The 26406-nt window shown below is 47.5% G+C and overlaps 1 protein-coding gene across 1 annotated transcript; it reads left to right on the top strand.

Moving 5' to 3' along the window:
* Nucleotides 1–14140: 14140 nt before the first annotated feature.
* On the top strand, nt 14141–16846 carry SOX21 (SRY-box 21). Its single transcript, XM_027557810.1, has one exon. The coding sequence runs from the start codon at nt 14450–14452 to the stop codon at nt 15281–15283; it is 834 nt and encodes a 277-aa protein (XP_027413611.1). The 5' UTR covers nt 14141–14449; the 3' UTR covers nt 15284–16846.
* The last annotated feature ends 9560 nt before the right edge of the window (nt 16847–26406 follow it).

Raw genomic sequence — 26406 nt, 5'->3', positions numbered from 1 at the left:
CTCTTGATATTGTAGGTCACATATGCAGGAAGGGCTCAGCTGGGTGATTCTTCTGTCCCACATGGCATAAAATGGTTATCTGGTGGTATTCTGCTGGTGGATGAGCTCCTCTGCAGGATCCTAGACAGCATTACTCATTACAGTATTGGGCACATTGGCAGGGATAACCAGAAAGTTTGAATCTACAGGTGCTGACAATCACAAAATATCTCCACACAAGCCGTCTCAAAGCAATTGGAATTGAGACAACCCAGGGCTTCCAGAGATCAAGCGACCCGAGTGGAAGCTGCAAGACTTTTTACAACCAAGACTCAGAAGTCCCAGGATGAAAATTTTGCTGTGTCCTGTTGACCAGGCAAGTTGCTAAGGTAAGCCTAGGTTCACAGGGTAAGTTATCAGACTTCACTTCTTAATGAAGGAGTAACAAAGAATTTGCCTCAATCTTTAATCTACCATAAAGTCTGTATCCATTGAGCACAGGTTGTTGGAAACAAAATTAAGTTTCTATGGTAATACAAAAGTAAATATTCACATACTTAATCCTCAGCCTATCATCCCAACTCCAGGTAGACTTAATTGCAAGAATTCTTGAGAGTAGTGAAATATGAATGCTCATAGTAGCTTTTTTCAGCCAGCCCCACACAAACAAATTTTATCTCTCTGTTCATTATCCAAAGCATGGGAGACTCACTCAAACATAATCCTGTCTCAAAGACTCTGCCTAGTACTCCAAGATAGAAGCCCTGAGTCCAAGCTCAAAATCCCAGAGCTCTACTTATCTAAGAAAAAAGATCGAAAACATTACCAGTTCTCACAGATAACATCACTGAACCATTCTGTATTTATAAACAGAACCAGCACAATCTAAGGATAACAAAAGAGTTTATCTACCCCATAATGAAAATCTTAATTTCTGGGGTGAGGTGAAGCAAAATTGTCAGTGGGTGACAGTTTCATTTGTGTGTGTATGATAAAACTAATACAAAAATAAATTTTTGCTGTAAAATATTAAACATTACAGAAGTGTATATATAGAACCTGGGTTGGTTCAATTTGCCATAACAAAATACCTCAGACTGGACGGCTTAAACAAGAGAAAAATTTTTTCCCACAGTTCTGAAGGCTGAGAAATCTAAGATCAATGTTCCATCAGGGTTCTCTCTTCCCGATTTACAGTCACTTTGGCTTCACAAGGCCTTTCTTCCAAGTGCACTCAGAGGGCATGGGCAAGCTCTCTGATGTCTCTTCTTACAAGAACGCTAATCCTATGGGACCAGAACCCCACCTTTATGACCTTATTTAATTTTAATAACTTCCTTAGAGGTCCCATCTCCAAATACAGCCATTCTGGAAGCTGAGGCTTCAATCTATGGATTTGGGGAGGATACAGCTCAAATCAGTCAATAGCAGAGTTCAGAACAAAATCTTTAAGTCACCCTTCACCTGCCATCTTCCCAACTCCTGCTTTGTGACTCAAAGGTGGTTTTGAAAAGTGATTACTCTTGGCACACCTGAGAGTCTGACATACTTGAGAGCTCCTTGAGGATTCACTGCTCCAGATCTAAATGCATTAAAAAACTCTTTTTGTTTAGGGACCTCCCTGGTGGTCCAGTGGTTAAGAATCCACCTTCTAGTGCAGGGGATGCGGGCTCAATCTCTGGTTGGGGAACTAAGATCCCATATGGTGTGGGGTGACTAAGCCCATGTGCCACAAAGGCCCAGTGCAGCCAAAAATAAAGTAAAACAAAATAAATCTTCCCCAAAAACATCAAAAAATTTCTGTTAGCAAATCCAGTGCGTCACATCAAAATACAATCACCAGTTCTTTAAATGGTCCACTCATTTTGTAAAAAATATGTGTATATGTTGATTTAATTCAACTACAAATTTTCATTTTATAACAAGGAGCTTTCAAAACAGAGGTGAAACAACTTTTGGAGTTGAAGTTTAAAAGCTGTTATCTTTGTTACAAACACATCCTCAAGAGCATTTTAAGATTAAGGACTTATATAATGACCAAATTATTTGGGGGTGGGACAGATTCAATTATACTTGAAATATCCTGATGATAGAGGGTAAGCACATGGGCATTTCACTAGGGATATCAAAAACACGACTTAGTATCTCACTTCCAGTACTACTCTAGACTTAAGATTAATTAGTTAAATAATTAATTACGATTAGCTTGATAATCTTGTACCTGAATCATGCAGTTAAACCCTACCTTTCCTTGGAAATCCACGCACAGACCATGTGGCTGATTCACTTATTCAACAATTTACTGAGCACCTATTCAATGCCAAGAACCTCTCTAGGTACTCAGGTATCAAGATCAAATAAGATATGGTCTCTGCCCTTAGGATGTTTAAAGTCAGTTAATGAAAGACATAATGAGTTAATAGCTGCAAACAAGAAGTACTTACACTAGAATAACAGTTGATTCAGGGTATAGAGAAGCATAAAGACGAAGGTAGTCAACCAGCCTCTTGGAGCTATGTTTACAGACAAAGCAACTTCAGATTACTATTAATGAATCAATCGGATAATATTTTCTTGTCAGGTTGTTGCCAGCCTCTTAACTCACTCCCACATGCCCCAATAATAGAGGAGAGTTGTATTAAAAAGCAAGCCCTGTGACACCATGAAAGCCCCCTTTTACCTCAAGTAAATAAACAAAGACAAATTTTTGTCAAACACAAGGCTTTGTCTGACAGCAATGGATGTATTTGCTAGCAGACAATGTACATGCATAAACGTCAAATACTGTTTTCAAAGTGCATTGAAAAGCGGCGCTGCAGGCATGCCCGTGACCGAAGCGTCTGGCCACTCCTGACAACGGCCTGGAATGTGAAATTGGAGGCTGATAATGCACAAAAGGACACGTCAACTAGGAAGTTAGTGTATGGAAACACTTTAGTGCACAAACAAAGCATTAAAATACAATTCAGCTCTACAAATACCAGGAGGGCGATAAGTCCACTGAGGTCATGAGTCACCTTTTCAGGCAGCTGGAACGATTAGATGCCGATTGCTATCAGCCAAACCACCATCCTTTAATGCTTCTGATTCCTGCCTTGTGCCCTCTTACCACATGCAAGTCACAAAAATTAGAAGGCATTATGGCATTTGCTTGCTCATGGGTTATTTCACCCTGCCTCTAGAGAAAGGAATTGTTATGTGCTGAGTACAGCAAATGTCCTCATTTAGGCATGGACTGTGGAGTGACGGGGGGCTTGGCATGTCCTAGACACACTGGACCAAGCAGGCACTCTCCCCTAAGGTGGTGCAAGAAGCCACAGGAAACTGGCCCCTCAGCCCCTAATGGTGCAGATAGAAAAGCTGTGGTTCCTAATGCAAGGAATGCAAGATAGTGCAATAGCTTAAACACAAGTTGGGGCAAAAAGGCCGGCACAGTAACTGGCCAGGTGGTAAGCAACGGTGTTTGGCAAAACCTCTGCTAGTCTGATGGAGGAATAGAGGACAGAGAAATTTATACCAATAGAGTTACACCTCTAGCATGCAGGGTTCATGGAGTCAAACATGTGGCATTCTTGTTCTGGAGAAAGACTGGATGGTTTGGTTGGTCAAGTAACTAAGAAAAGCATAACCAAGCAGAATTCCAGGAAAAATGTGTAGATGTGTGCGATTGGGCGACAGTGGGACCAGCACAGAACTAGATCGCTAAAAGCCTCAAGCCTGGAAAGAATGTGGAGACGCTTCGTCCCATGATGCCATACATTTGTGAGGAAAAAGATAAGAGCATCTACTATCATTCTTGTTCAACAATGAACTGAAGAGTCTACACAGTGCAGAAAGGTAAGAAAAAGCAGAATGTATAAGAACTGGAAAGGAAGAAAGAAAACTCTCAATATTCACAGATGACATAATTTGTATGTATAAAATCCAAAAGAAATTACAAATAAAAATTACTTGAATTAAAAATGGTTTCACAAGGTTGCCACTTGCTAAGTCAGCAGCAAAAAGCAACTGTATTTCTATAGACCAGCAACAAACAGAAAATAAAATTATTTTTAATTATTAAACTAATTTTAATTAAAATTATTTAAAAGATATTATCTTTTAAAATATATATGTCATATACATATGTCATAAAGCACAGTATTTATATAGTATCAAAAGATAAATTTTAAAACCTAGTAATAACAGATGAATAATAATTCTACCAGAAAACTGTAAGATATTACTCAGAGAAATTAAAAAACAACAAAATTAACTGAAGAATGCTAAGCTCATGGATTAGAAGTGCTAAACTTGTAAACATGTCAATGCTCCCTAAATCAACCCAGAGATTCATCAGATCAGATCAGATCAGTCGCTCAGTCGTGTCTGACTCTTTGCGACCCCATGAATTGCAGCACGCCAGGCCTCCCTGTCCATCACCAACTCCCGGAGTTCACTCAGACTCACGTCCATCAAGTCAGTGATGCCATCCAGCCATCTTATCCTCTGTCATCCCCTTCTCCTCTTGCCCCCAATCCCTCCCAGCATCAGAGTCCTTTCCAATGAGTCAACTCTTCGCATGAGGTGGCCAAAGTACTGGAGTTTCAGCTTTAGCATCATTCCTTCCAAAGAAATCCCAGGGCTGATCTCCTTCAGAATGGACTGGTTGGATCTCCTTGCAGTCCAAGGGACTCTCAAGAGTCTTCTCCAACACCACAGTTCAAAAGCATCAATTCTTCGGCGCTCATTCTTCTTCACAGTCCAACTCTCACATCCATACATGACCACAGGAAAAACCACAGCCTTGACTAGACGAACCTTTGTTGGCAAAGTAACGTCTCTGCTTTTGAATATATTATCTAGGTTGGTCATAACTTTCCTTCCAAGGAGTAAGCGTCTTTTAATTTCATGGCTGCAGTCACCATCTGCAGTGATCTTGGAGCCCAGAAAAATAAAGTCTGACACTGCTTCCACTGTTTCCCCATCCACTTCCCATGAAGAGATGGGACCGGATGCCATGATCTTCGTTTTCTGAATGTTGGGCTTTAAGCCAACTTTTCACTCTCCACTTTCACTTTCATCAAGAGGCTTTTTAGTTCCTCTTCACTTTCTGCCATAAGGGTGGTGTCATCTGCATATCTGAGGTTATTGATACTTCTCCTGGCAATCTTGATTCCAGCTTGTGTTTCTTCCAGTCCAGCGTTTCTCATGATGTACTCTGCATATAAGTTAAATAAACAGGGTGACAATATACAGCCTTGACGTACTCCTTTTCATAACAATCTTAACTAAAAGCCTTTTAAAAAATATCTGGGTTTTAGTAAATCTTAAAAGTTCTCATCACAAGAAAAAATGTATAACTATATATTGTGACAAATGTTACCTAGAATTATTATGGTGATCATTTTGCAATATATACAAATACCAAATAATTATGTTTTTTTCTTGAAACTAACATAATTATACCTCAATTGAAGCTTTTAAATTAAAAATACTTGGGTTTTTAAAGAACATTTGGAACCTGACAATCTGTTCTAAAGTGTATATAGGAGGGTGGGATGGAGGTTCTAAAGGGTGGGGATCAGTCAGTTCAGTTCAGTTGCTCAGTTGTGTCCGACTCTTTCCGACCCCATGAACCGAGCCAGGCCTCCCTGTCCATCACCAACTCTTGGAGTCCACCCAAACCCATGTCCATTGAGCTGGTGATGCCATCCAACCGTCTCATCCTCTGTCGTCCCCTTCTCCTCCTGCTCTCAATCTTTCCCAACATCAGGGTCTTTTCAAATGAGTCAGCTCTTTGCATCAGGTAGCCAAAGTATTGGAGTTTCAGCTTCAACATCAGTCCTTCCAATGAATACCCAGGACTGATCTCCTTTAGGATGGACTGGTTGGATCTCCTTGCAGTCCAAGGGACTCTCAAGAGTCTTCTCCAGCACCACAGTTCAAAAGGGAATATATGTACACATATAGCTGATTCACTTCATTGTACAGCAGAAACTAACACAACATTGTAAAGCAACTATACTGCAATAAAAAATAAATAAAATGTATATGAACATGCAAAGGTCAAGAATAGCCATGATGCTTTTGAATAAGAAGAAATGAAAGTACTTGCTCAGCCAGAATTAGGATAGTGCAACAGCAGTGCAAAAACTGAAAAACTGAAAAATATGAAGCAAAATAGAGAGTTCAGAAAACAACTCACATCCTATGGCAAAGGGAGCAATAGTGAGCAGTATAAAAAGCCAGCCTTTACAATGACTGGTTCTAGAAAATTGAATGTCCATATGGAAAGAAATCAAGCCTTATACCATACACATAAATCAATTTCAGATAGATTCTGGAAATGGAGAAATAGCTCCTAGAAGACCAACTCTCCCTTAGATAATAACTACAAGCTTTGGACAAAATATTAAAAAAAAAAAAAAAAAAAAAACACCTCTCTAAATGCCTGCAGAAAAGTCAAAAGCAAACAGAAACACAAGGGGACATTTGGAAAAAAAGTGCAGTACTAGGTGAATTTCCCATTTTTACAGTTTTTTGCTTATAAAATACCTCACATATACAGTTGTAGACATGAACAAGAATGTCTACAGCAGTCAGTGTGTGTGTGTGCTCAGTCACTCATTTATGTGGAACTCTTTGCCACCCTATGGACTGTAGCCCACCATGCTGCTCTGTCCATGGCATTTTCCAGGCAAGAATACTGGAGTAGGTTGCCATTTCCTCCTCCAGGGAATCTTCCCAACCCAGGGACTGGGAATCTTCCCAACCCATGTCTCCGGCTTGGCAAGTAGATTCTTTACCACTGAGCCACCTGGGAAGCCCATAACAGCCAGAGCACATCGTTAGAAACTGGAAACAACCCACATGCTCATTAACAGGAAAGTACAAGCAAATATTCGGGCTTCCCTGGTGGCTCAGACGGTAAAGCGTCTGCCTGCAATGTGGGAGACCCGGGTTCGATTCCTGGGTTGGGAAGATCCCCTGGAGAAGGAAATGGCAATTCACTCTAGCACTCTTGCCTGGAAAATTCCATGGATGGAGGAGCCTGATAGGCTACAGTCCATGGGGTTGCAAAGAGTTGGACAGGACTGAGTGACTTCACTTTCACTTTTCACATAAGCAAATACACTGTGGTTTATATGCACAATTAAATATTAGACAGCATAGGAATCAACTCAGTTACATGCACTAACATTGAATTCAAACATAATTAAAAGAAAAAAGTTCATCACTAAAGATTACATAGAAAAGTTTTAACTTATAAAAACATTTAAAGCTAAAATATAAAGAAAAACATACTTAAAATGGATACACATAGATGTAGTGTAGAGTTTACTGGGGAGAAGATTTGTTTTTGTATAGGTATGAAAGTAAAAGTCGTTCCATCCTGACTCTTTTCAATCCCATGACTATACAATCCACGGAATTTTCCAGGCCAGAATACTAGAGCGGATAATCATTCCCTTCTCCAAGGGATCATCCCAACCCAGGGATCAAACCCAGGCCTCCCACATTGCAGGGGGATTCTTTACCAGCTGAGCCACTAGGGAAGCACAAGAATACTGGAGTGGGTAGCCATTCCCTTCTCCAGGGGATCTTCCCAACTCAGAAACCGAACTGGGTTCTCCTGCATTGCAGGCTGATTCTTTACCAGCTGAGCTACCAGGGAAGCCCATGTATAGGTATACCAGCAGATTTTGTTTTGGATGCTGGATTCATAAGTATTATATGATGAAAGAAGAAAGAGAGAGGGAGAAAGAAAGAAAGGAAGGAAGGAAGAAAAGAGGGAAGGAAGAGGAAAGAAAGGGAGAAAGAAAAGAAAAGAAAGTCACTGATGGAGCAATTATGAGAGTGTATCAAGCACTGGGAACTGTGATTAAACCAATTTCATGTACTTGGATTTCATAAAAGAAAGAGAGGGATGAAGGAGGGGTGGAAAGAGGGAAGGAGAGAGGGTGGTTTGGACAAGTAGGGTTGGAGAAATACACAGACTGAGATTAGATATCATTGTTAAAGGTTTCCCTTTTAGCAGTCCTTGGCATTTCAGAGAAAGGGTAGAGATTGGGTTCTGTTTGGCAGTGAGAAGCCGGGGGAGTGAGGGATATTGAGTTGCAGCTGAAACCAAGCCAGTGCTGACAACCACAGGAGCTAGCAGGGAAGCTGACTACTGGGTGCCAGGACTGGACCTTGGGGCAGCATGTTGCTGTAGGCATGGAACACCTTACTGGAGGGATTCCCTTTGGCCACTCCCTCTCAGAGGAAGCATGGCACTGAGTGAGTCACAAGGAGGCTTGAGGAAGTAGGTGGGATTGAGAATCTGAGCCAGGAACAGCTGAGTCTTCAACTCAGAGTGGTGCTGGTGAAGAGCATTGGCTTAGTTCACACCCCACTTCTTCCACTTGTGTTTGTGTGACTTTGGGTGAGTTATTCATCCATCAGCTCTAAGGCTCTGTTTCCCAACTGCAAATTGAGATAACTCTTACCTCATAGAGTTTTCCTAAAAATTAAATAAGATAGTGTATGCAAAACGATGCTATCTTAAGAACTCAGTAAATGATAGTTAAAATGAAACTGCTCATCAAAGCAGACCCATCCTCAGATAGGAAACTGAACCTAAGAGGGAGTAACACACAGGTCAAGGAGGTCTGAAAGCTGGAAAGAAGGACAGCCAGACAGAGGGACTTTGTAAAATCGGAAACATGGCTTATCCTACACCCTGCTGGAAGACTTAAACAGTATTCCCATCTTTCTCAAAATCAACCAAAGCATGCATGGTGGTGAAATTTACAAGTAAGCCTAACACTCCAGAATCCAGTCTCCTCATTTGAAAACTATAGGTTAGAAGGATTCTTCATTATATGATATGCTGACTGTTCAACCCTCCTCATTCATTCCTGGTTTTGTTCAATGTTAGCTCTCTCCCACTTTTCCTAGAGAAAAGTCAATTGCTTTCACAGTATTCTCAGGATCTGAAATTGTACTTTGTGAAGTTGTCTGTCTTGGATTACTTGTATTGGCTTTTTTCCCTTAGGTGTTTTATTTGGGGGAAGTGGGGGACAATGGGTTTTTAAATTTTGTTTTTCTTGCTCTGTCATCTAGGTAAACTTTTTTTAGAAAATGCCAGCCTGAGTTGAGTACTGCTAAGGAGGAATGAAGAAAGGCATTCTCATAATCGATTTGTATAGTCCCAGTATGGCAAGAGCAGTAAGAATAAAGGGACAGAAATCTCAAAAGAATGAAAATTTAGCAGTAACCAGTCAAAGGTCACGCTTGTAGCCATTCACTCTTAACCATGACTACCTGACTTAATTCCTCGGGTTTTATATGGACCATGTGTTTGGGTATTTTTTCCCCCCTTATGGGGGCAGGTCGGGGTGGGGATGATAGGAGAACAACTAGGGAACTAAAGGAGTAGGATTAGAGAACTGTAACAAAAGCCTGAGACTGGCTTTTGTCAGTTTGCTCATTTCCTCCTTAACAGGACAAACAGGCTGTATTACTTTTCTATGCAGGTTGAAAGCTTATGAATTCTTTCCTTGCACTTACTTAAGACCAGAAGCCCGAAGTTCTTTTTTTTTTAACTTTATAATGTTGTATTGGTTTTGCCATATATCAAAATGAATCCGCCACAGGTATATATGTGTTCCCCATCCCGAACTCCCCTCCCTCCTCCCTCCCCATACCATCCCTCTGGGTCGTCCCAGTGCACCAGCCCCACTTAACTCCAGTTGTCTGCTCCCAGTGCTCCAGGTGTCATGACTTGGCCTCTGCATTTGAAGGCATCACCTCTCCCACCCTGTCACTTCCACCCGGGCACCTCTCCGTACCCTGCCAGTTTGCTTTCTTTGCTGTGGTTTCACCTCCATGGTTCTAGAAAAATGTAACGATGAGCCATCTGGGTGATAATCCAGTGAGAGCACAGAGATGGAATCGATGAAGGGAGAAAAATGATTCAGTTCACTCTGAGCCCCTGTCTTTGGTTGGATCCAAATATCCTCCCTCCCTTTTATAGACGAGAAAGAGAAAGAAGAAAGCCAGTTACTTTGGCATTGCCAAGGTATTGGAAAAAAAAAAAAAAAAAACAACCCCAACAATCTCATTGCTGCCTCCTAGTGAAAGTTTTAGAATTGAAAAAAGACCATTCACAGGGAGGACCTAAGGGGAAAAAAAGAAAGTGACTTTGCACAGACTTTTCCCCAAACTTTGTCTGAGATAGTGTCTGCCTCTCAGCTGCAGATTAGATATATTTGTGGTCACGGGTATTCCTTGGCCACAAGGCAAATAAAGAGCCTGTATAGGCTCCACGGATGGAGGTACATGGTCCTGTGGGTGCTTGCCATCCACTTGGCAATATAAAGCCCACAGAACTTCTAATTCTCTTTCAATGTATTTTTCCTTCACTGTTCACTCACACAGACTACTCTCTTTCCTATATCTTGGTATTTTTTCACTTTTACATCACAATGTACAAGAACAGTGGTAAAGAATCTGCCTGCCAATGCAGGAGACCTGGGTTCGATCCCTGGGTTGAGAAATTCCCCTGGAGAAGGAAATGGCAACCCACTCCAGTATTCTTGCCTGGGGAATCCCATGGACAGAGGAGCCTGGCGGGCTACAGTCCATGCAGTCGCAAAAAGTCAGGTGCCACCGAGCATATACGCAGGCAGAGAAATGTAGAAGAACAAATATATAAGGTTCCACGAGTTCAAACATAAGCTCTGTGGACATTAAAACTAAATCGTCATTTCAGTACATATGAAAGTGAATGGCAAGAAAACTTATGGGGAAAAGCTTAACCAGACTCAGTCAAGAGGCATGAAGGCCCATGAATAGCAGCCGTGATTTGCTGCTGTCCCCCATGAGGGTTCATCCTGGGGGCCTCTCCCTGGATGAAAAGGCTCTAGGCCAAGAATACTGATCCCCTAAAAACCAAAACTGAAAGCCAAACCTCTCCTAGTGTGAAATTGTATTAGGTGAATAGCAAACAAGCACACAAACAACCATTTTCTTTTTAGGTATGGGAACATCTTTTTTTTTTTTTTTTCCCCCACAGTTCAACATTCATGAACTTAAGAACTTTCAAATTTGGTTCATTTACTATCACTAAACAGGCAATACCACACAATTCATAAAACCATATCATACTAGGAAGCTTATACATTTTATTTTTATAAGATATTTCACATACAGGCATATATTTCAATCATATATGCAAACATTTCATGGTAATAATTTATTGCCATTTATTTCTAAACTTAAATTTGAAAATATACAATAATTTAACTCACCAATATAAAAATGTTTCAGTCCTTATCCTTTTGTATATATCAAAATAATTTTCAAGATTAAACTTTATTCACAATAATCTTAGTAACAATTTTCACATCTTGCGCCCCTATACATATATATGTCCTTTGTATGACAGTGTATATTTTGTGTCAAACCTATTATATAAGTTAGTAGGTTAAAAGCTCCGGGATGATAGTTTCATAGTTTATCATCACAAAACAGTATATTTAATACTCTAGTCTATGTAATTACTCCTGCTAGGGTTTTAACAGTTGCTCCACCCAGTCTGTGAACAGAGTGTCTTTATAGAGCCTGTAAAGGAATATGGTTCTAAAGAAATCAGTCCAATTGTTGCAGCAATACAAGGGCTGGTGCAAAGTAAACATTTGTGTGGTATCTTAAGAAAGAATGTCACTCCCATACATTTCACTGCTGATTTGCATTTCTGTATGTCATCACAGCAACTAGGGGGGAAAAGCAACAATCACTATTCTTTTATGTAAATGAACAATAAAACAAGCCTAACTTTTAAATAAAACTGATGGCCTAAAAATGTTTTTATTTAAGTTCAATCAGTTCTTTATACTTGCATATGTGTTTGTGTTCGAACTGGACATGAATTGCAGGGAAAACTTAAAAGAGTTAACTGACTGTAGAACTTCCTACTTGTACACACCACATGGCTAGGACAAATCCACACTGCCAAAGAGGCAAGCAAGTTCCCCGGAAGGGCAGGCCAACTTGTGAATGAAATTTCAGAATGATCGTGTTAGAAGATGTGCTGCAAGCATACCAAGAAGTGAGGAAAATCTGCAAACAAAATATGCTGTTTGATCTTTGCATTGTCAAATACAAAGGAAAAAGCTGCTCCTACTAAAGGAAATTGTGCTTAACAGCATAAAAATATTCCAGTACAGAGTGACTAGTACGTTTCACTTTTGTCTTTCAGAGAAACGTTTTACACTTCTTAGTGATTTTGAACACCTTCATCCTATCTGTGCGTGAGATACTGTGAGGCTAACTGTACCATAAACCGATCAGCATATGGATGACTAGCGACTAGAGCAAAAACAAACCCCCAGAATTTTAAAAGATCTGATGAGTCGGCCAAGGACGCCAGTTCTCAGCCTGGGCTAGTTCCTTTTCGAAAGGGTTGCCAGGCGCACGCTCAGCCCCTCCTGTTATCTTTCACTCCACTACCTCCGACTGGCTTGCATCACCAGTGCAAGAAAATTCGCGAAGCATCTGCGGCAAGTAACATCTGGACCTCCAAGGAAGCACCTTCTTGCTAGGAAGTCTCCAGCATTTTCTGGGCTGCGTCCCCTCTTCCTCCGAAGCGCGTGAGGCTCTCCTCCACGTGCGCGCCTCCTTCCTCCAGGGCAGAGGATCCCAGAACCGCGACCACCGCTGCCCTGCCCGGCCGGGGCTGCCGGGACGACCCCAGGGGTGGCGGAAGCCAAACAGTGCGCAAACTCGGCGGCGCGCTTCGTAGTCTCCGCTCGCCTAAACCTGTTCTCAAGTGAAAAGCGGGTGGGAGGAGGAGTACGGGGGTGGGAGTAGGGGGGTGGCGAGGAGGGGGAGAGGCGGCGGGGATCCTGTTTAATTCGCGGTCCTGAGGGTGTGGGAGCGGGAGGAGGCTCGGCTGGTCCCTCCTCCCTCCCCAAGTGCTGGGCTCCACCTCCTCCGCGTGCCCCCAGATATACAACACTCAGCGGCGGCCGGCTATGCACACCCAGCGCCGGCTTCGGGCACGTGTACACGCAGGTAGCGACACTCACCTGAGCCCGTGCACAGGGCTCCTGTCGCCTGGGGAGCGGCGGGCTGGCGGCCTGGGCTGGAAAGGGGCCCACGGTGCTGCAGGAGAGGGGCAATTGGGAGCAGCCCCAGCGCGGACCTGCGAACTGAGGTGATGGCGCGCCTTCTTTAAATCCTACCCACTCATCCGCCACCCTCCCACCCCTCCTGGCTCTTGCACCTCCGCCCGCTCGGCTTCGGCCGAGGAAGCCGGCCCAGAGGGGCTCTGGCCGCGGAGCACACGCGGGCGCACGCTCCGAAGCTAGCGCGCCGACAGGGGCGCGGCGGCGCCGGCGCAGGAAACTTGGGCGAAGTTAGTTGCAAGTCCCGGGCGGAGGCCCAGAGGACCGAGGAGTGGGAAGCGGCCCGTGCCTGGCCCGCCGCGCCGCGCGGAGGCTGGCCCGGGCTCCGCGCTCGGCGCGCTCCGGGTGCCCGAGTCGGCCGACGCGCCAGGAGGGGCTTGGAGAGAGCCGAGCCGGCATGGCCCGATGGACAGCGAGACGCGCCGCCCCGGCGAGCCGGGAGGATTTCCTTTGAGGCCCGGCGATCGATCCCAGGCTTTCTGAATCCTCAGCCAACCTCCTGCCCCGACCCGCAGCCGGAGAGGAAGACCCAAGAGGCAGGTGCTGGGGTGCGGAAAGCTCCCCCACCCCGCCCTAAACCCCAGCCCACCAGGGGGGTTCCCATCAGCACCCCGCCTGCTGCGAGCGAGGAAGACCGGCCGGTGCTGCGGTATTTGTATTTATATCCATTGCGGCGCTCTGCGTTCCCTCGGTGGGCCCGGACCCCCCTCCTCTTCCTCCTCCCGGCCGCCCCCCTCCTCCCCCACCCCCATCTGCCACTGTCAAATGAGAAAGTCACCGAGGAGAACCCAAACACTCCAGCCGCCGAGAGCCCCCTTTGGCACTTGGCAGCACGCGGCGGCTGACTCCTCCGCTCAACTTGGTGGCGCCTCCGCGACGCAACTTTCGGGGCTGCTGTGCATTTAACAGGGGAAAGACCGAGGAGGGGGACCGCGCTGCTGGGTGGCGGCCACCTGCGGGGAGTTCGCGAGCGGACACCACCGGACAGGAAGGACACAAAGAAAGCAAAGGGCAAACTGCCACAGTGGGGGTGGGGACACCGCAGAGAAGTTCTCGTGGCCCGGGGAGGATTTTGTTTCCCACCCCCACCCGCGAGCGCCTGGCCGGCCGGAGACAGCAGGACATCCAGGAGGCGCGACGCGGCCCGGGGCTGGTCCCCCGGCCCCCTCCTCCCGGCGGGAGCGACGCCGGGGTGAAAAGTGGGGCACAGCGGGCCGAAGGGGTCCCCGCCAACAGCCAACATTGATTTCCTCCGGGCCGAGAGCGACGGCCCGGGCGGCGGCGGCGGCGGGCTGCAGCCGCGGCAGGGCGACAGCATGTCCAAGCCGGTGGACCACGTCAAGCGGCCCATGAACGCCTTCATGGTGTGGTCGCGGGCTCAGCGGCGCAAGATGGCTCAGGAGAACCCCAAGATGCACAACTCGGAGATCAGCAAGCGCCTGGGCGCCGAGTGGAAGCTGCTCACCGAGTCGGAGAAGCGGCCGTTCATCGACGAGGCGAAGCGCCTGCGCGCCATGCACATGAAGGAGCACCCCGACTACAAGTACCGGCCGCGGCGCAAGCCCAAGACACTGCTCAAGAAGGACAAGTTCGCCTTCCCTGTGCCCTACGGCCTGGGCGGCGTGGCCGACGCCGAGCACCCGGCGCTCAAGGCGGGCGCCGGGCTGCACGCGGGCGCGGGCAGCGGCGGCCTGGTGCCCGAGTCGCTGCTCGCCAACCCCGAGAAGGCGGCCGCCGCCGCCGCTGCCGCTGCGGCGCGCGTCTTCTTCCCGCAGTCGGCTGCCGCCGCCGCCGCCGCCGCGGCCGCTGCCGCCGCCGGCAGCCCCTACTCGCTGCTTGACCTGGGCTCCAAGATGGCAGAGATCTCGTCGTCCTCGTCCGGCCTCCCATACGCGTCGTCGCTGGGCTACCCGACCGCGGGCGCCGGCGCCTTCCACGGCGCGGCGGCGGCGGCTGCAGCGGCGGCCGCGGCCGCCGGGGGGCACACGCACTCGCACCCCAGCCCGGGCAACCCGGGATACATGATCCCGTGCAACTGCAGCGCGTGGCCCAGCCCCGGGCTGCAGCCGCCGCTCGCCTACATCCTGCTGCCTGGCATGGGCAAGCCCCAGCTAGACCCCTACCCCGCGGCCTACGCCGCCGCGCTATGACCCCCGAGGGGCGGCCTCGCCGGGACCGATGTGCCCACGTGTACATATGTATAGGTACGAGCTCTGCGGCCTCCCCACGCGCCCTCCCGCGACGGAGGCCCCCCGGTGTGTGTGTACATAAGGTATATAGTTGCCAGTCAGGGCGCGAGTGGCCGAGCGCGCGAGTGCGCGGGCGAGTGTGCGTGTGAATTCGACAGGACCCTTTCAGACCTGCACCCCGCAGACAACTTTCAAGAGGGCAGTTGTATCCGGCAGCGGTGGCTGTTTGCTTTGCACTTCGGAACCTGTTGCGTTTTGGCCCACAGAGGTGGAGGAGTAACTTTTTTTGACTTGTTGGGCTTTCCAGCTTTCTCTGTGGGAAGTTTACTGTCGGTTTTGCTTTTGTTGCCCATTGTTTTTCTTTTATTATTCTTTTCTCCCGGTCTGTGTTGCATGCACTCTGTTCAAACGTTAGGTCTGAAATGGTTGGCACAAGGGAAAAGCTGATCTGTGTCATTAGTTTCTCGGAACGGGATGGCTCCGAGCAGCCTTGCTCCCTATTTGTACTATTTGAACTTTGCAAATATCTGTTCTCTCAAGCAGAACCCCTAGACCGGATCCATTCTTGACCAGTGACCGGCTCGAATCTGGCCTTTTGTGTGTGAGACGATCATGGTTTCTTTTGTTTATCCTGCCATATGCAAATCAGACCAAGAGCTCTTTCTCAAGAGCAAGGACCGCAAACAAGAAATGTGTGTGAAATGAAAAGTTGTCAATTGGATTTTCTCCCTTAAAAAAAAAAATCTACTACAAGTCTCCCTGAGTCCACTTGCTAGAATTTTTGACACAGTTTACACAGAAAAAGGCATTGTTCCTATTTTTTCATTATGGCTGAGTTTCACCTTCAGATGATTGTAAATGTGTATATGTCCGTGAAAGCATTGAGTCTGAAAATGTGTTATTTGCGTTGCCCTAAATTTGAGTCAGTTTGCGACTCTCAAACATTTTGAACAAATGTCAAAGTTAACTTTAAAAATTGCGGGACTATTTCAGACCCGCAATTTTATCTAAGATTAAATCAGACTTTTTTGTCTGAGTGGTAATTATATATTTATTATTTAGCAAAACAAAACAAAAACCAGAATTGTTTTGACAGATGTCTCTTCTTTCAGCTAGCATTTCTCCACCAACTCAAACCGCTTAAATGTGTTTTGGAGTTCCCTCCCTAATTAGCTTATTTTTTAGATCACCTGCAATTCATTTGCAAATGATGATAAAACACATTTTAGAGAAAAGAACCTCATTTGTAGCTTTTTTCTTTTTAAGTGTATATATTTTGACTACTGTTTGTGAATGAAGTTGGCTAACATGTATTTAGTTTCATTTTGGCTTTATGTAATATAAAGTTTTTAAAAGTTTAAGTATTGGTTTTAACCTTTATGTGTAAATGGTTTTTCTTGTGTGATCTTCTAATTTAATATTAGACATCTAAACTATATCTGTAAATTAGAACCCGACTATCACTCTGTTCATTTTTTTTGAACAAAGAGTTTAAATAAAGCCTGAACCAGGGAAAAGAGAAAATCCTCTATTTCTTGTTGAGTTCCTAACAAGATTTTTATCTGAATTGCCCTTACGTGCCTGGTCCAGGTGAAGTGTAAGGTATCCTCCAAAGGCAGTCTTTGTTTCACTTTTGAATAGATTTACTAGGAAATCTAAATCAAGCCATTGTTATTCAGAGCCAAAAACCTGATTTATCACATTTTTAATCGTGAATAGGAAAGAAGATAAAAAAACCAAGTAGTTGTATTATCTTGGGGGGAAAAAAAGGCATTCATGAACCAGTAGAACAGAGCCCATTGAAAACATCCAGACCGTTTAAAGCATTTCACTAGTTTCCAGTAACATTTTAAGAGGAGAAAGTTGCCTGACCACTTTATCTTGTTAGCAGGAGAGCCCCACTGCTTAAATCAGTGTAATTTGTTCTTGTATCTTTGGTATATTCCTTATTTACACCTTAAGATTTTATTTGTAAGGATGATCGCTGAATTAAGACTTTGTACAACTTTTGACCTCTTTAAGGCTTTATTCTGTCATGCTAATGGCATTAAAATAGAAACAACAAATTCTAATGGAAAGGGTTGAATTTCCAAGGCTGCACAAGTTTACACTGGAGAAAGGTTTGAAATCATACCAGGTTTTAATTTCAGAAAAGAAATTAGAAGATGCCAGGAAGACTATCAGGAGGAAAAAAAAAAAAAATACCTAGAGGGAGATCTTTATTTTCGCCCCACCAAGATAGAAATTCTAAAGATACAAGACTCAACTAGTCCTAAACTAGTTTCCCCAACAGAGACAGTCTCTGGAGCTCCACGTTTTTATAAGCTACCCAACTCTTTAAAGTCATTGTTTTCCCCCTACGGAATAATATTTTAAGAACCATGAAAAGTTTGGAAATGTGAGAAATAGGCTCTGCTGGTTTGACCCTGATTCACTAATTAAAACGATCCTTCTCCTGTTATTCCCCGAGCTCTTTGCAATATTATAAGTTAATTCATATGGTTCTGAGCGATTATGCAAAACTAATTTGGACTGTCCAGGGGTAATTATCCCTGACACGGTTAATTAAATCCTTTCAAGGCTCCGTCTTTCCCTTTTGTAGCAGCCCATCACTTCTCAACACGGAACTTCCTGCGGCTCGCTGGAAATCACCCCAGCCCTAAATCTTAGTTACCTCCCTGAGCCTTCCAGCTCGGCCCCACCGGCCCGAAGAGTTCCCCGCCCGCTCCCGCCTCCTCCCCTTTCTCTAATGATCTGCGTTTTCTGGGAGCAGCGCTCCAGAGTGTTGATGAATGAGAATAGGACTAGAGAGATGCGTTGTGGGGTGGGGGGGAAGGATGCTGGGGGTGAGCCCACAGGGTCACACCGCCAACAGATTGTGCGGCTGTTTGAGTAGTCCATAGGTCCACGGGGGTGACTGGTTTATCACCCCTCTGACTCCAGTGTTCTTGCTAACTAGTTGCGCCTAGAGAAAGTCTCTCTCTGAATTAGACTGTGCAGAAGAAAGGGGGTGCGACTAAAGGGCAAGAGGGCGTGCAGAAAAGGCCGGGTGTGCGTGTGTGAGTTAGAAAGTGACCCATACATAGAGCCCTGGGACTAGGCAAAGAGCTGCTGCCTGCTCCAGATCTCTCGCGCTCTCTCTAACCATCTGTGTCTCTTTCCTCTCTTCTCTCCTCTCCTGCTTTCCTTCCTTCTTTTTGCTCTTTTAACACTTTCGTTTAAGGTTTAAAAAAGCGACGCCATTCCTTAGGTAGTCACGGCTGCCTAAGGGCTTTAAACAAGCCTCACACCCAAGGGGCCAGGGGTGTTGCCCTCAGGCTTTGAGCAAACAGGTGGAATTGTTCTGTGGAACCGTAAGGACTTAGCTGGGGGGTGAAGTGTGGGGGGATGCTGCAGTGCGGAGGGGAGGGACGCCTTCCAGGGAGCCATGGGGCTGGCCGCTGTTGTCACTTCATTTGACAATTTCCTCCTCCCTTTCTCCCCTACCCGTCCCCCCCTCCCCCGCCCCCGCAAGAAAGTAGAACAAAACAGCGTGGATCTTCTCTCACCGCCGGGCTCTGCGTAGCCTTAGGCGAGGGGCTCAGAAGATGGAGAGAAGATTTGACCGTCTTCCCCCAGCAGATAGGGACCCGCGCGCGCCAGCCAATCAGAGCGCCGCTCGGCCGCACCCTCCCGGCGAGTGAAGTTCCCGCATCTCGCCCGCCGCAAGAGTCCTTGTCTTTCTTGCGCCCGCAGCCCCGCGGAGGCAGAGAGAGCGCGCCAACCAAACTTTATTAATCTCTCCCCGTTCTTTCTCCCTCAGCCCAGTGCATCTCAAAGGTCAGCGCTCTTCTTTTAAAAGACTGATATTATTAATTCACTGACAATCCCTCCACCCCCCCCCCCAATTCTTTTTTTCTCTCTTGCAAGAAAAAAAAGGGGGGGGGGGATAGTGAAAAGAGGGCTTTTTTTTTTTATCCTTTTTTTTGTCCTTCAGTGGGAGCGTTTAGACAGTCGAGGAGGTTTTGTCCGGGAACAAAACGCAGGGTTGGGAGGTTTTGTGAGAGTGTTGTTTGTTGAAGTGGAGCTAAGAAAAAGCGGCGGCTTTCTCCTCATTGTGAAGAAACCAATCAGTGGTATTTGGAAAACTGTTAGCATTGTGCACTTCTTCTGTGTCCATTGTGAGGCGTTTCTTTTCACAAGGTTTTTTTTTCAGCCGATCCAGCTGGCCGGAATGAATAGCGGCGCAATGTGTACACGCTTTGTCCCTCCGGCCTTCAAGTAGCCCCCATTGAATAGACTAAGTTGACACTGCGTGACAGTGAAACAACATAATAAAAAATACATGAGCCCCTGAATAGGAGCAGGCGCATAAATAAATAAAATGGGTGACCAAAACTGGATAAACTGAATGACAAAACGGTGAAAGGGGAACAAAAAGATATTTAACACGCTAGATTAGCATTAGAATGCGATCTACAAGGCAGAACAATTGATGAATAGGTTTACCGGCCAAGAAAGAAATGGACTAAATGCCCTTTGAATAGATATGCTTTTTGCAAGGGCTTTGAATAGATATGCTTTTTTTGCAAGGGCTGAATGGGAAAAGGTAAAGATGAAGCTATGCAAATGAGCGGGGGAACTTTTTATATATATTCTTTAAACACACACACACACACTGCGGGGAGGAGAGTGCTGCCTCGGGGTGTTTATAGAAGCAATAATTGCCATTATTAGCATTGTCTGCAACAGATAGAAATTGAACAGGTTGGGATAATGTCGGGTAGCAGTAATTATTCTTCTAATTAATGGTCCTTTGCTACATAAAAAAAAAAAAAAAAAAAAAAGAATAAAGGAAAGGAGAAGTCAAAGTTATGCAGAAGTTATGTTTCCTCGTGTCCATTTGCCCAGCGTTGGAATCCGTGGAGCAGCGAGTGTGGCCATTCCAAGATGCATGCTGATTTTAGAACATTCCAGGGAGCCGATCCTTAGACTCTGGGTTTGGGGCCTGCATTCCTTTTATACTGCATTTTGAGAGTCTAATACAGCGTCTGGTACGTGGTAGGTGTCGAATGAATAGTTATGGAATGAATGAAGGCACGTAAATTAAATGGAGGAACCCTAGCCTTCTCGCGGATGTGGGGGAAGGGAATACCAAGGAGCGCTTTCGAGTTTCACCGCCCCCACCTTCACTTTTTTAGGGGAGCCGTCCAAGAGGAAAGGTCGCCACAAGCTTTTTGAGGCTTTTGTCTTCAGCCTATCTGGGCCGCTGGAAAAAATGGGGAGACCAAACAAGCGACGGGCAACTACTGCCTCCCCCATTCCTTCTCTGTCCCCAAATCCATCCCTAAGAGCGAAGAACATTTTACGTAGCCCCTTAAAGAATTGGGCTTCCCTGTGGCTCAGACGGTAAAGAATCTGCCTGCAATGCCGGAGACCTGGGTTCGATCCCTGGGTCTAGAAGATCCCCTTAGTGAAGGGAATGGCTACCCACTCCAGTATTTCTTGCCTGGAGAATTCCACGAACAGAGGAGCCTGGCAGGCTATACAGTCCAGGGGATGGCAGAGCCAGACACGACTAAGCGACTAACACTTCCTGAAAGGATTAGAATACACTTAAAGCTTAGCTCTTTCTCGCGGATCTCTCCCTTTGGCCTCCGTTCCCCTTTCCCCTCTAAGCCTTTAACTGAACCCCACGGGACAGAGGACCTCCTGCCTAAATTGCTGGCGGAGGCAGGGCGCGAACCCGCGGAGATCTCGGCTGTCCTCGGGCTCCCGGCGTTGCCCCCCGCCCCTCCCCCCACGGCCTCCCCAGGCGGCCGGCCCGGCTTCTGGGCCACCCAGCCGTCGAACCTTCCAGCGGCTTTCAACCCTGCCCTAACTTAAATGAACAAGACAAAGTGTAGACGGCCGGGCTGACAAGTCCCTGCCAACAAGCGGAGGCTCTGAGGGCACTCAGCACCAGCGCTCCGACCTCCCCGACGGCGGCCGGGAAGCTGGGTTTTGAGAAGAGATGACAACTGCCTCTGAATTGTTGGGATAAAAGCGGAGGTGTCCCGAGCTTTAAAAGCAGTGTTCTCCCCCACCCCCTTCTTTTTAAAAAGCTAGTTAGCCTTTCCAAGTGACGGGGGCCGCTGGGAAGTCTCGCATATTTTAAAGTGTAACCCAAGCTTTCGCGGTTTCAGCTTCATTTAAAACATGCAAGTTCCTAGAAACTGACAAACCTGGGGAAAAAAAAAAAAAAAAGAAAGAAAGAAAGAAAAAAGAAAAACTTTCGAAGCGTTCTATTCGGATAAACCGGTTGGGAGTCACTTTGAGGCGATAAAACTCACAGTGATGGGGTGATGGGTATTGGTGGAGGCAGTGACCTGTTGGATTGGGTTTCCAGGTTCAAGGTGGCCACCGGGCCTTTGCCAACCACCCAGGCGCAGAGCAGAGAAGTGGTACCCACAAGGCAATAGCTTTAATGCCTTCCTTTTTGTGACCCCTTCCTCCTCCGCCCAGCCCCTCACTGCACGCTTTGTCAGGTAGGAGCCATCACCCTTGCTGAGGCAGCCCCATCATTCACACTCGACTGAAGGAAATAAAATCGGCTTTGGCTTTTTAATTCCTTTTGAAGATTTCTCCACCTGATTTCTACCTCCTTTGGGCTCCTCGCTTGATTGGGGGAGGGGTTATTTAGGGACTTTTTGACAAACAGAAGAAGTTGAGGTGCTAATTGTAAACACCCGGTTGCTCTCCTTGAATGTATTTATTATCATACATGAGGACTTGGAGACTCATGGCCTATTACTCATTTCAAGCCTCTAGGCAAAGAATTCTCCTACTAAGATCGACCAGTAAAACCAGATTTCTTAGGGGAAATTACGAGGACGTTTTCAGACTCTCTTCGTGGAACGATATTACTGGGTTGTCAATTTCACTCGAGCACCCTCCTCCCTACACATCTCATCCCACCGTTTTACTTCGGGATCACCCCAAGGTAATTAGCCACTCGCAGAAAGCTTGAAATCCCGAAAGGAGAGGAGCAGCCTAGGATAACAGAGACCAAGTGAGGCTTTTCAGATCGGATGCTCCACGGGGGCCATCTTTTCATAAGGTCAGGAGTGGAGAGAAGTATGTTTGCAGAAGAGGAAATACGTTTAAAAGGGCTCCCAGGCGGTGGGAGGGCTTCCTACAATGTCATCACCGCGACTCCGCAGGGAGCCCAGCCTGTCCTCCGTGGAGTCCCGCACAGGTACTGCCACTGGATTCAGGAGTTCATTACGGGCACATGGGAACAAGAACACCAGCACACACGGTTGGGAGCGGACCTCGGTTTATGTGTCATCAAATGCTAACCCCCGAGGTTGAGAGTAGTGTCCGACAGACTTGAGATCTACGCGGACATCAGAAGTCGGGGAAAATTTGGTGGGGTTATAATCGCGCACAAACACAGGCGAATTCTGCCCAGCAAACGTTTGCGCACCCGGTCTCCCACGCTCTCTCCCACTTGGCTGAAGTTTGGGTTATGGTATGTTTTGAACTGGACCATCTAAATGGCCTCGACGGCCTCCCTCTGCCTGCATGGACCCGCTGGTTGACGAGGACTGACAGCGTACACAGAGCCCGGGAGAGGACACAGAAGACCACTCAGGGAAGCACAGGAAAAGTGCGTTTCGGGAGAGAAGGCAGGAAGGAAGAGAGGATGAAGGGCGGCGGAAAAAAAATCAGGACGAGAAAAAGAACCGCCTTCCTACTGACACTCCTTCTTGCCCTCAGGTTCAACACCTGGGGAGGGTACTGCCAGGGCTGATGTGCCACGAGACGAGCTGCACCGCGGAGGAGGTGAAGGACCGCAGACCTCAGCGTGCTCCAACCCTAACTCCTCCGCACATTCGCCCCCACCCCCCACCGCTGGTTCACCCCAACTAAGACCAGAGACTGCCCTGTCGGGAAGGGAACGCTACGGGAGGCGATGATCGCGCGGGCTCTGGAAGGATCCGCACCACCGAGGGTTCCGGAAACGGGGGGGGAGGATCCTGAAAGTCCTCTGGACTCGGGGACTCCTCTTGCAGCTGGAGCCACGTGAGAAAGAGTCTTTAAAAGTGCGGCTGGCCTCTCCCCCCATCATATTAACTCCTGCAAGTGAAAGTCGCCCAGTCGTGTCCGACTCTTTGTGACCCTATGAACTGTAGTCAGGCTCCTCTGCCCATGGGATTCTCCAGGCAAGAATACCGGAGTGGGTAGCCCGTTCCTGTCTCCAGGGGATCTTCCAAACCCAGGGATCGAACCCGGGTCTCCCTCATCGCAGGCGGATTCTTTACCGTCTGAACCACGAGGGAAGCCCAAACCCAACGCGGAAAACAAGTTTTGTGCAGCCTGAAACTTACTTAAGAAAATTGCATCACAATTAGGGTAGGACTTTAGAAGAGGGGTCGGTGCCAGCGAGGGACTGTGAAACTGAAGCTCCTTTTTCTTCCCGGGAAATCTGCCCCGATAGACTCTCAGAACTGCCAGGGGAGCTAGCTCGTTCCCAGTTCCAGCAGTGAAACGAGAGCCAGGGGCAGAAATGAGGCCCTTAGCTAATCGCCCCATCCCCGCCTCAGCTCGCGCCCCACTCCCGCGTGTCGGCGGGACACAGGCGCCGACTGCCCTGCCCCAGACCAAGGCTTCCTTGCTCTTCTGGATCCCAACTTGCTATATTCCTTCTTTCCAGGGACTCTTTTTTTCTCCTGCAAACCTAGACTAGAGTAAGTAGTTAGAGCGGCCGATTAGTAAGTATTCAAACGGAATGTTTATGACCGAGTGAATAAACATGAGCCCGCGGCTGCGGCGGCAGCGCCCACCGGCTCACGCTCGCTTCTCCTGGGCGCGCGGAGCCGGAACAGGCGAAACTGGCGTTTCTGATCCAGAAATGTGACCGAGGTCGGCGGAGCCAACCATCATTCTGAGCCCCCACGCCCGGTTCGGAACCCTCCACCCCCGCCCGGGCGCCCGGTGCACTGCGGATGGCAAGGCTCTGCGCGCACCCACTCCTTGGGGGGTAGGGGTGTCTTTGGATAAGGTTCCCTTTCTTTCTAGAAAGCTGCTTCGACTTCTGTTAAAGAGGCGCACGCTTTGGGAACCTGGAGGTGGGAGGTGTGAAGAAGGCTCACCTCAGTCCTCACGCTTAGGGCGTTACCCAGCGCGAGTCTCTGAGAAAAACTGGGGGACCCGGGACTCGCCCTCGAGGGCTCCGGAGGGAGGCCGTGACCCGCCTGCAGGAAGGAAAACGTCGAGCTGCGGATTCGAGGGAGGGGACCAGTCGCCGAAGACACTGGATTTCTGGCCTTAGGGGATAATGGCCTACTCAGTGCACTTCCAAAGACCCGCCACCTCCCTCTCGGAAAAGTCGCCCTTGGCCTCTTTGTTTCCCTGTATCCAGTGTGTCTTGCCTTGGGCAACTATAAGTGATGGAGCAGAGTCTAGGCCTCGAAGCCCCTGGCCCCAAATTCATGCCCTGCACGCACCGGGCCACAGGCCTGGGCCGGGTCCGAATCAGCGCCAGCAGCCCGCGCGTTTAGGGGGCGGTGGAGGTTGGGCGTGCCCCTGACCCAGCGCCCCGGAATTTAGCTGAATCCAGGCCTCGATGGGCCTGAGACCGTCCTCCAGTCTCAGGCTAGCGCAGCGGCGGACACTCCAGCGGCCCACGTCTCACCCAGGCTGCCAGCTTCGTCCCGACTCCGTGTGTAAGCAACGCAAAATTGACTTCCGCACCCCCCATGGCCACGAGCTCTGACTGTGTCGCTGCAGGGCGCAGAGAAGTGCTGGAGGGCGAGAAGCGCACTTTGCAGGACAAGGATGCGCAGGTGGTTTCCGTGGGTGGGGTGAGTTCTCGCCAGGACGAGGGCGCTCCTAGTAGTCTTTTTCCCCTAGAGCTTGTCCGAGTTCAAGAGTATGAGGCCCGGATCATCCTGATAAAACTTTGGCGACATTAAGCCCCAGTTCCGACTCGATGGCAAGGCCGGAAACTTTTTTGAAAAGTGTTCCCTGAAAATATTGAGTTGTCCACTGCTAAGGCTTTTTTCAGTGGTCATGTATGGATGTGAGAGTTGGACTGTGAAGAAAGCTGAGTGCCGAAGAATTGATGCTTTTGAACTGTGGTGTTGGAGAAGACTCTTGAGAGTCCCTTGGACTGTGAGGAGATCCAACCAGTCCATTCTAAAGGAGATCAGTCCTGGGTGTTCTTTGGAAGGAATGATGCTAAAGCTGAAACTCCAGTACTTTGGCCACCTCATGTGAAGAGCTGACTCACTGGAAAAGACTGATGCTGGGAGGGATTTGGGGCAGGAGGAGAAGGGGACGACAGAGGATGAGATGGCTGGATGGCATCACTGACTCGATGGACATGAGTTTGAGTGAACTCCGGGAGTTGGTGATGGACAGGAAGGCCTGGCGTGCTGCGATTCATGGGGTCGCAAAGAATCGGACACAACTGAGTGACTGAACTGAACTGAAGGCCTTGGGACATCTAGTCACTGCTCACCTCAGACTAGGTCCTGGCCATGTTCATCAGTAAAGTGGATGTAAAAGGCTGCTCTAGTCCGCGACCGGAAGCTCCTTTTCTAAAGGAGGAACAGGGGCTGGTAGTTCTAGGAGGTACAGCAAGACTTGGAGGAGGTCTAGGGTATTCTGGATGGTTCTATTGGCTAAGGAATGCTCCCCACTTGGAAAATCTCAGGAGAGGGTGTGGAGTGGGCGATAAGGCCCTTGAGATCCTGGCCTAAAAGATGGGCAGAACACATCTGGGTAAGTTTCGACTATATTATAGCAAGGCAGAGAACCCTAAATCGTTCAGGGATGGCAATGGGCCCCTCAGTTCACCAGGCCTCCCTGTCCATCACCAACTCCTAGAGTTTACTCAAATTTAGTAACCTAGTAACCAGGAGACGCAAAAGACATGGTTTTGATCCCTGGTCAGCAAGATTCCCTGGAGAAGGAAATGGCAACCCACTCCAATATTTTTGCCTAGGGATCCCATGGACAGAGAAGCCTGGTGGGCTACAGTCTATAGTCGCAAAGAGTCGGACACGACTGAGCAGACACAGTAACCACTAGTAACCACTGCTCTTCCTAATCTCCTG

This window comes from Bos indicus x Bos taurus, chromosome 12 (genome assembly GCF_003369695.1).
Source record: "Bos indicus x Bos taurus breed Angus x Brahman F1 hybrid chromosome 12, Bos_hybrid_MaternalHap_v2.0, whole genome shotgun sequence".
Lineage (NCBI taxonomy): Eukaryota > Metazoa > Chordata > Mammalia > Artiodactyla > Bovidae > Bos > Bos indicus x Bos taurus.
This window is presented reverse-complemented; position numbering and strand designations above follow the sequence as displayed.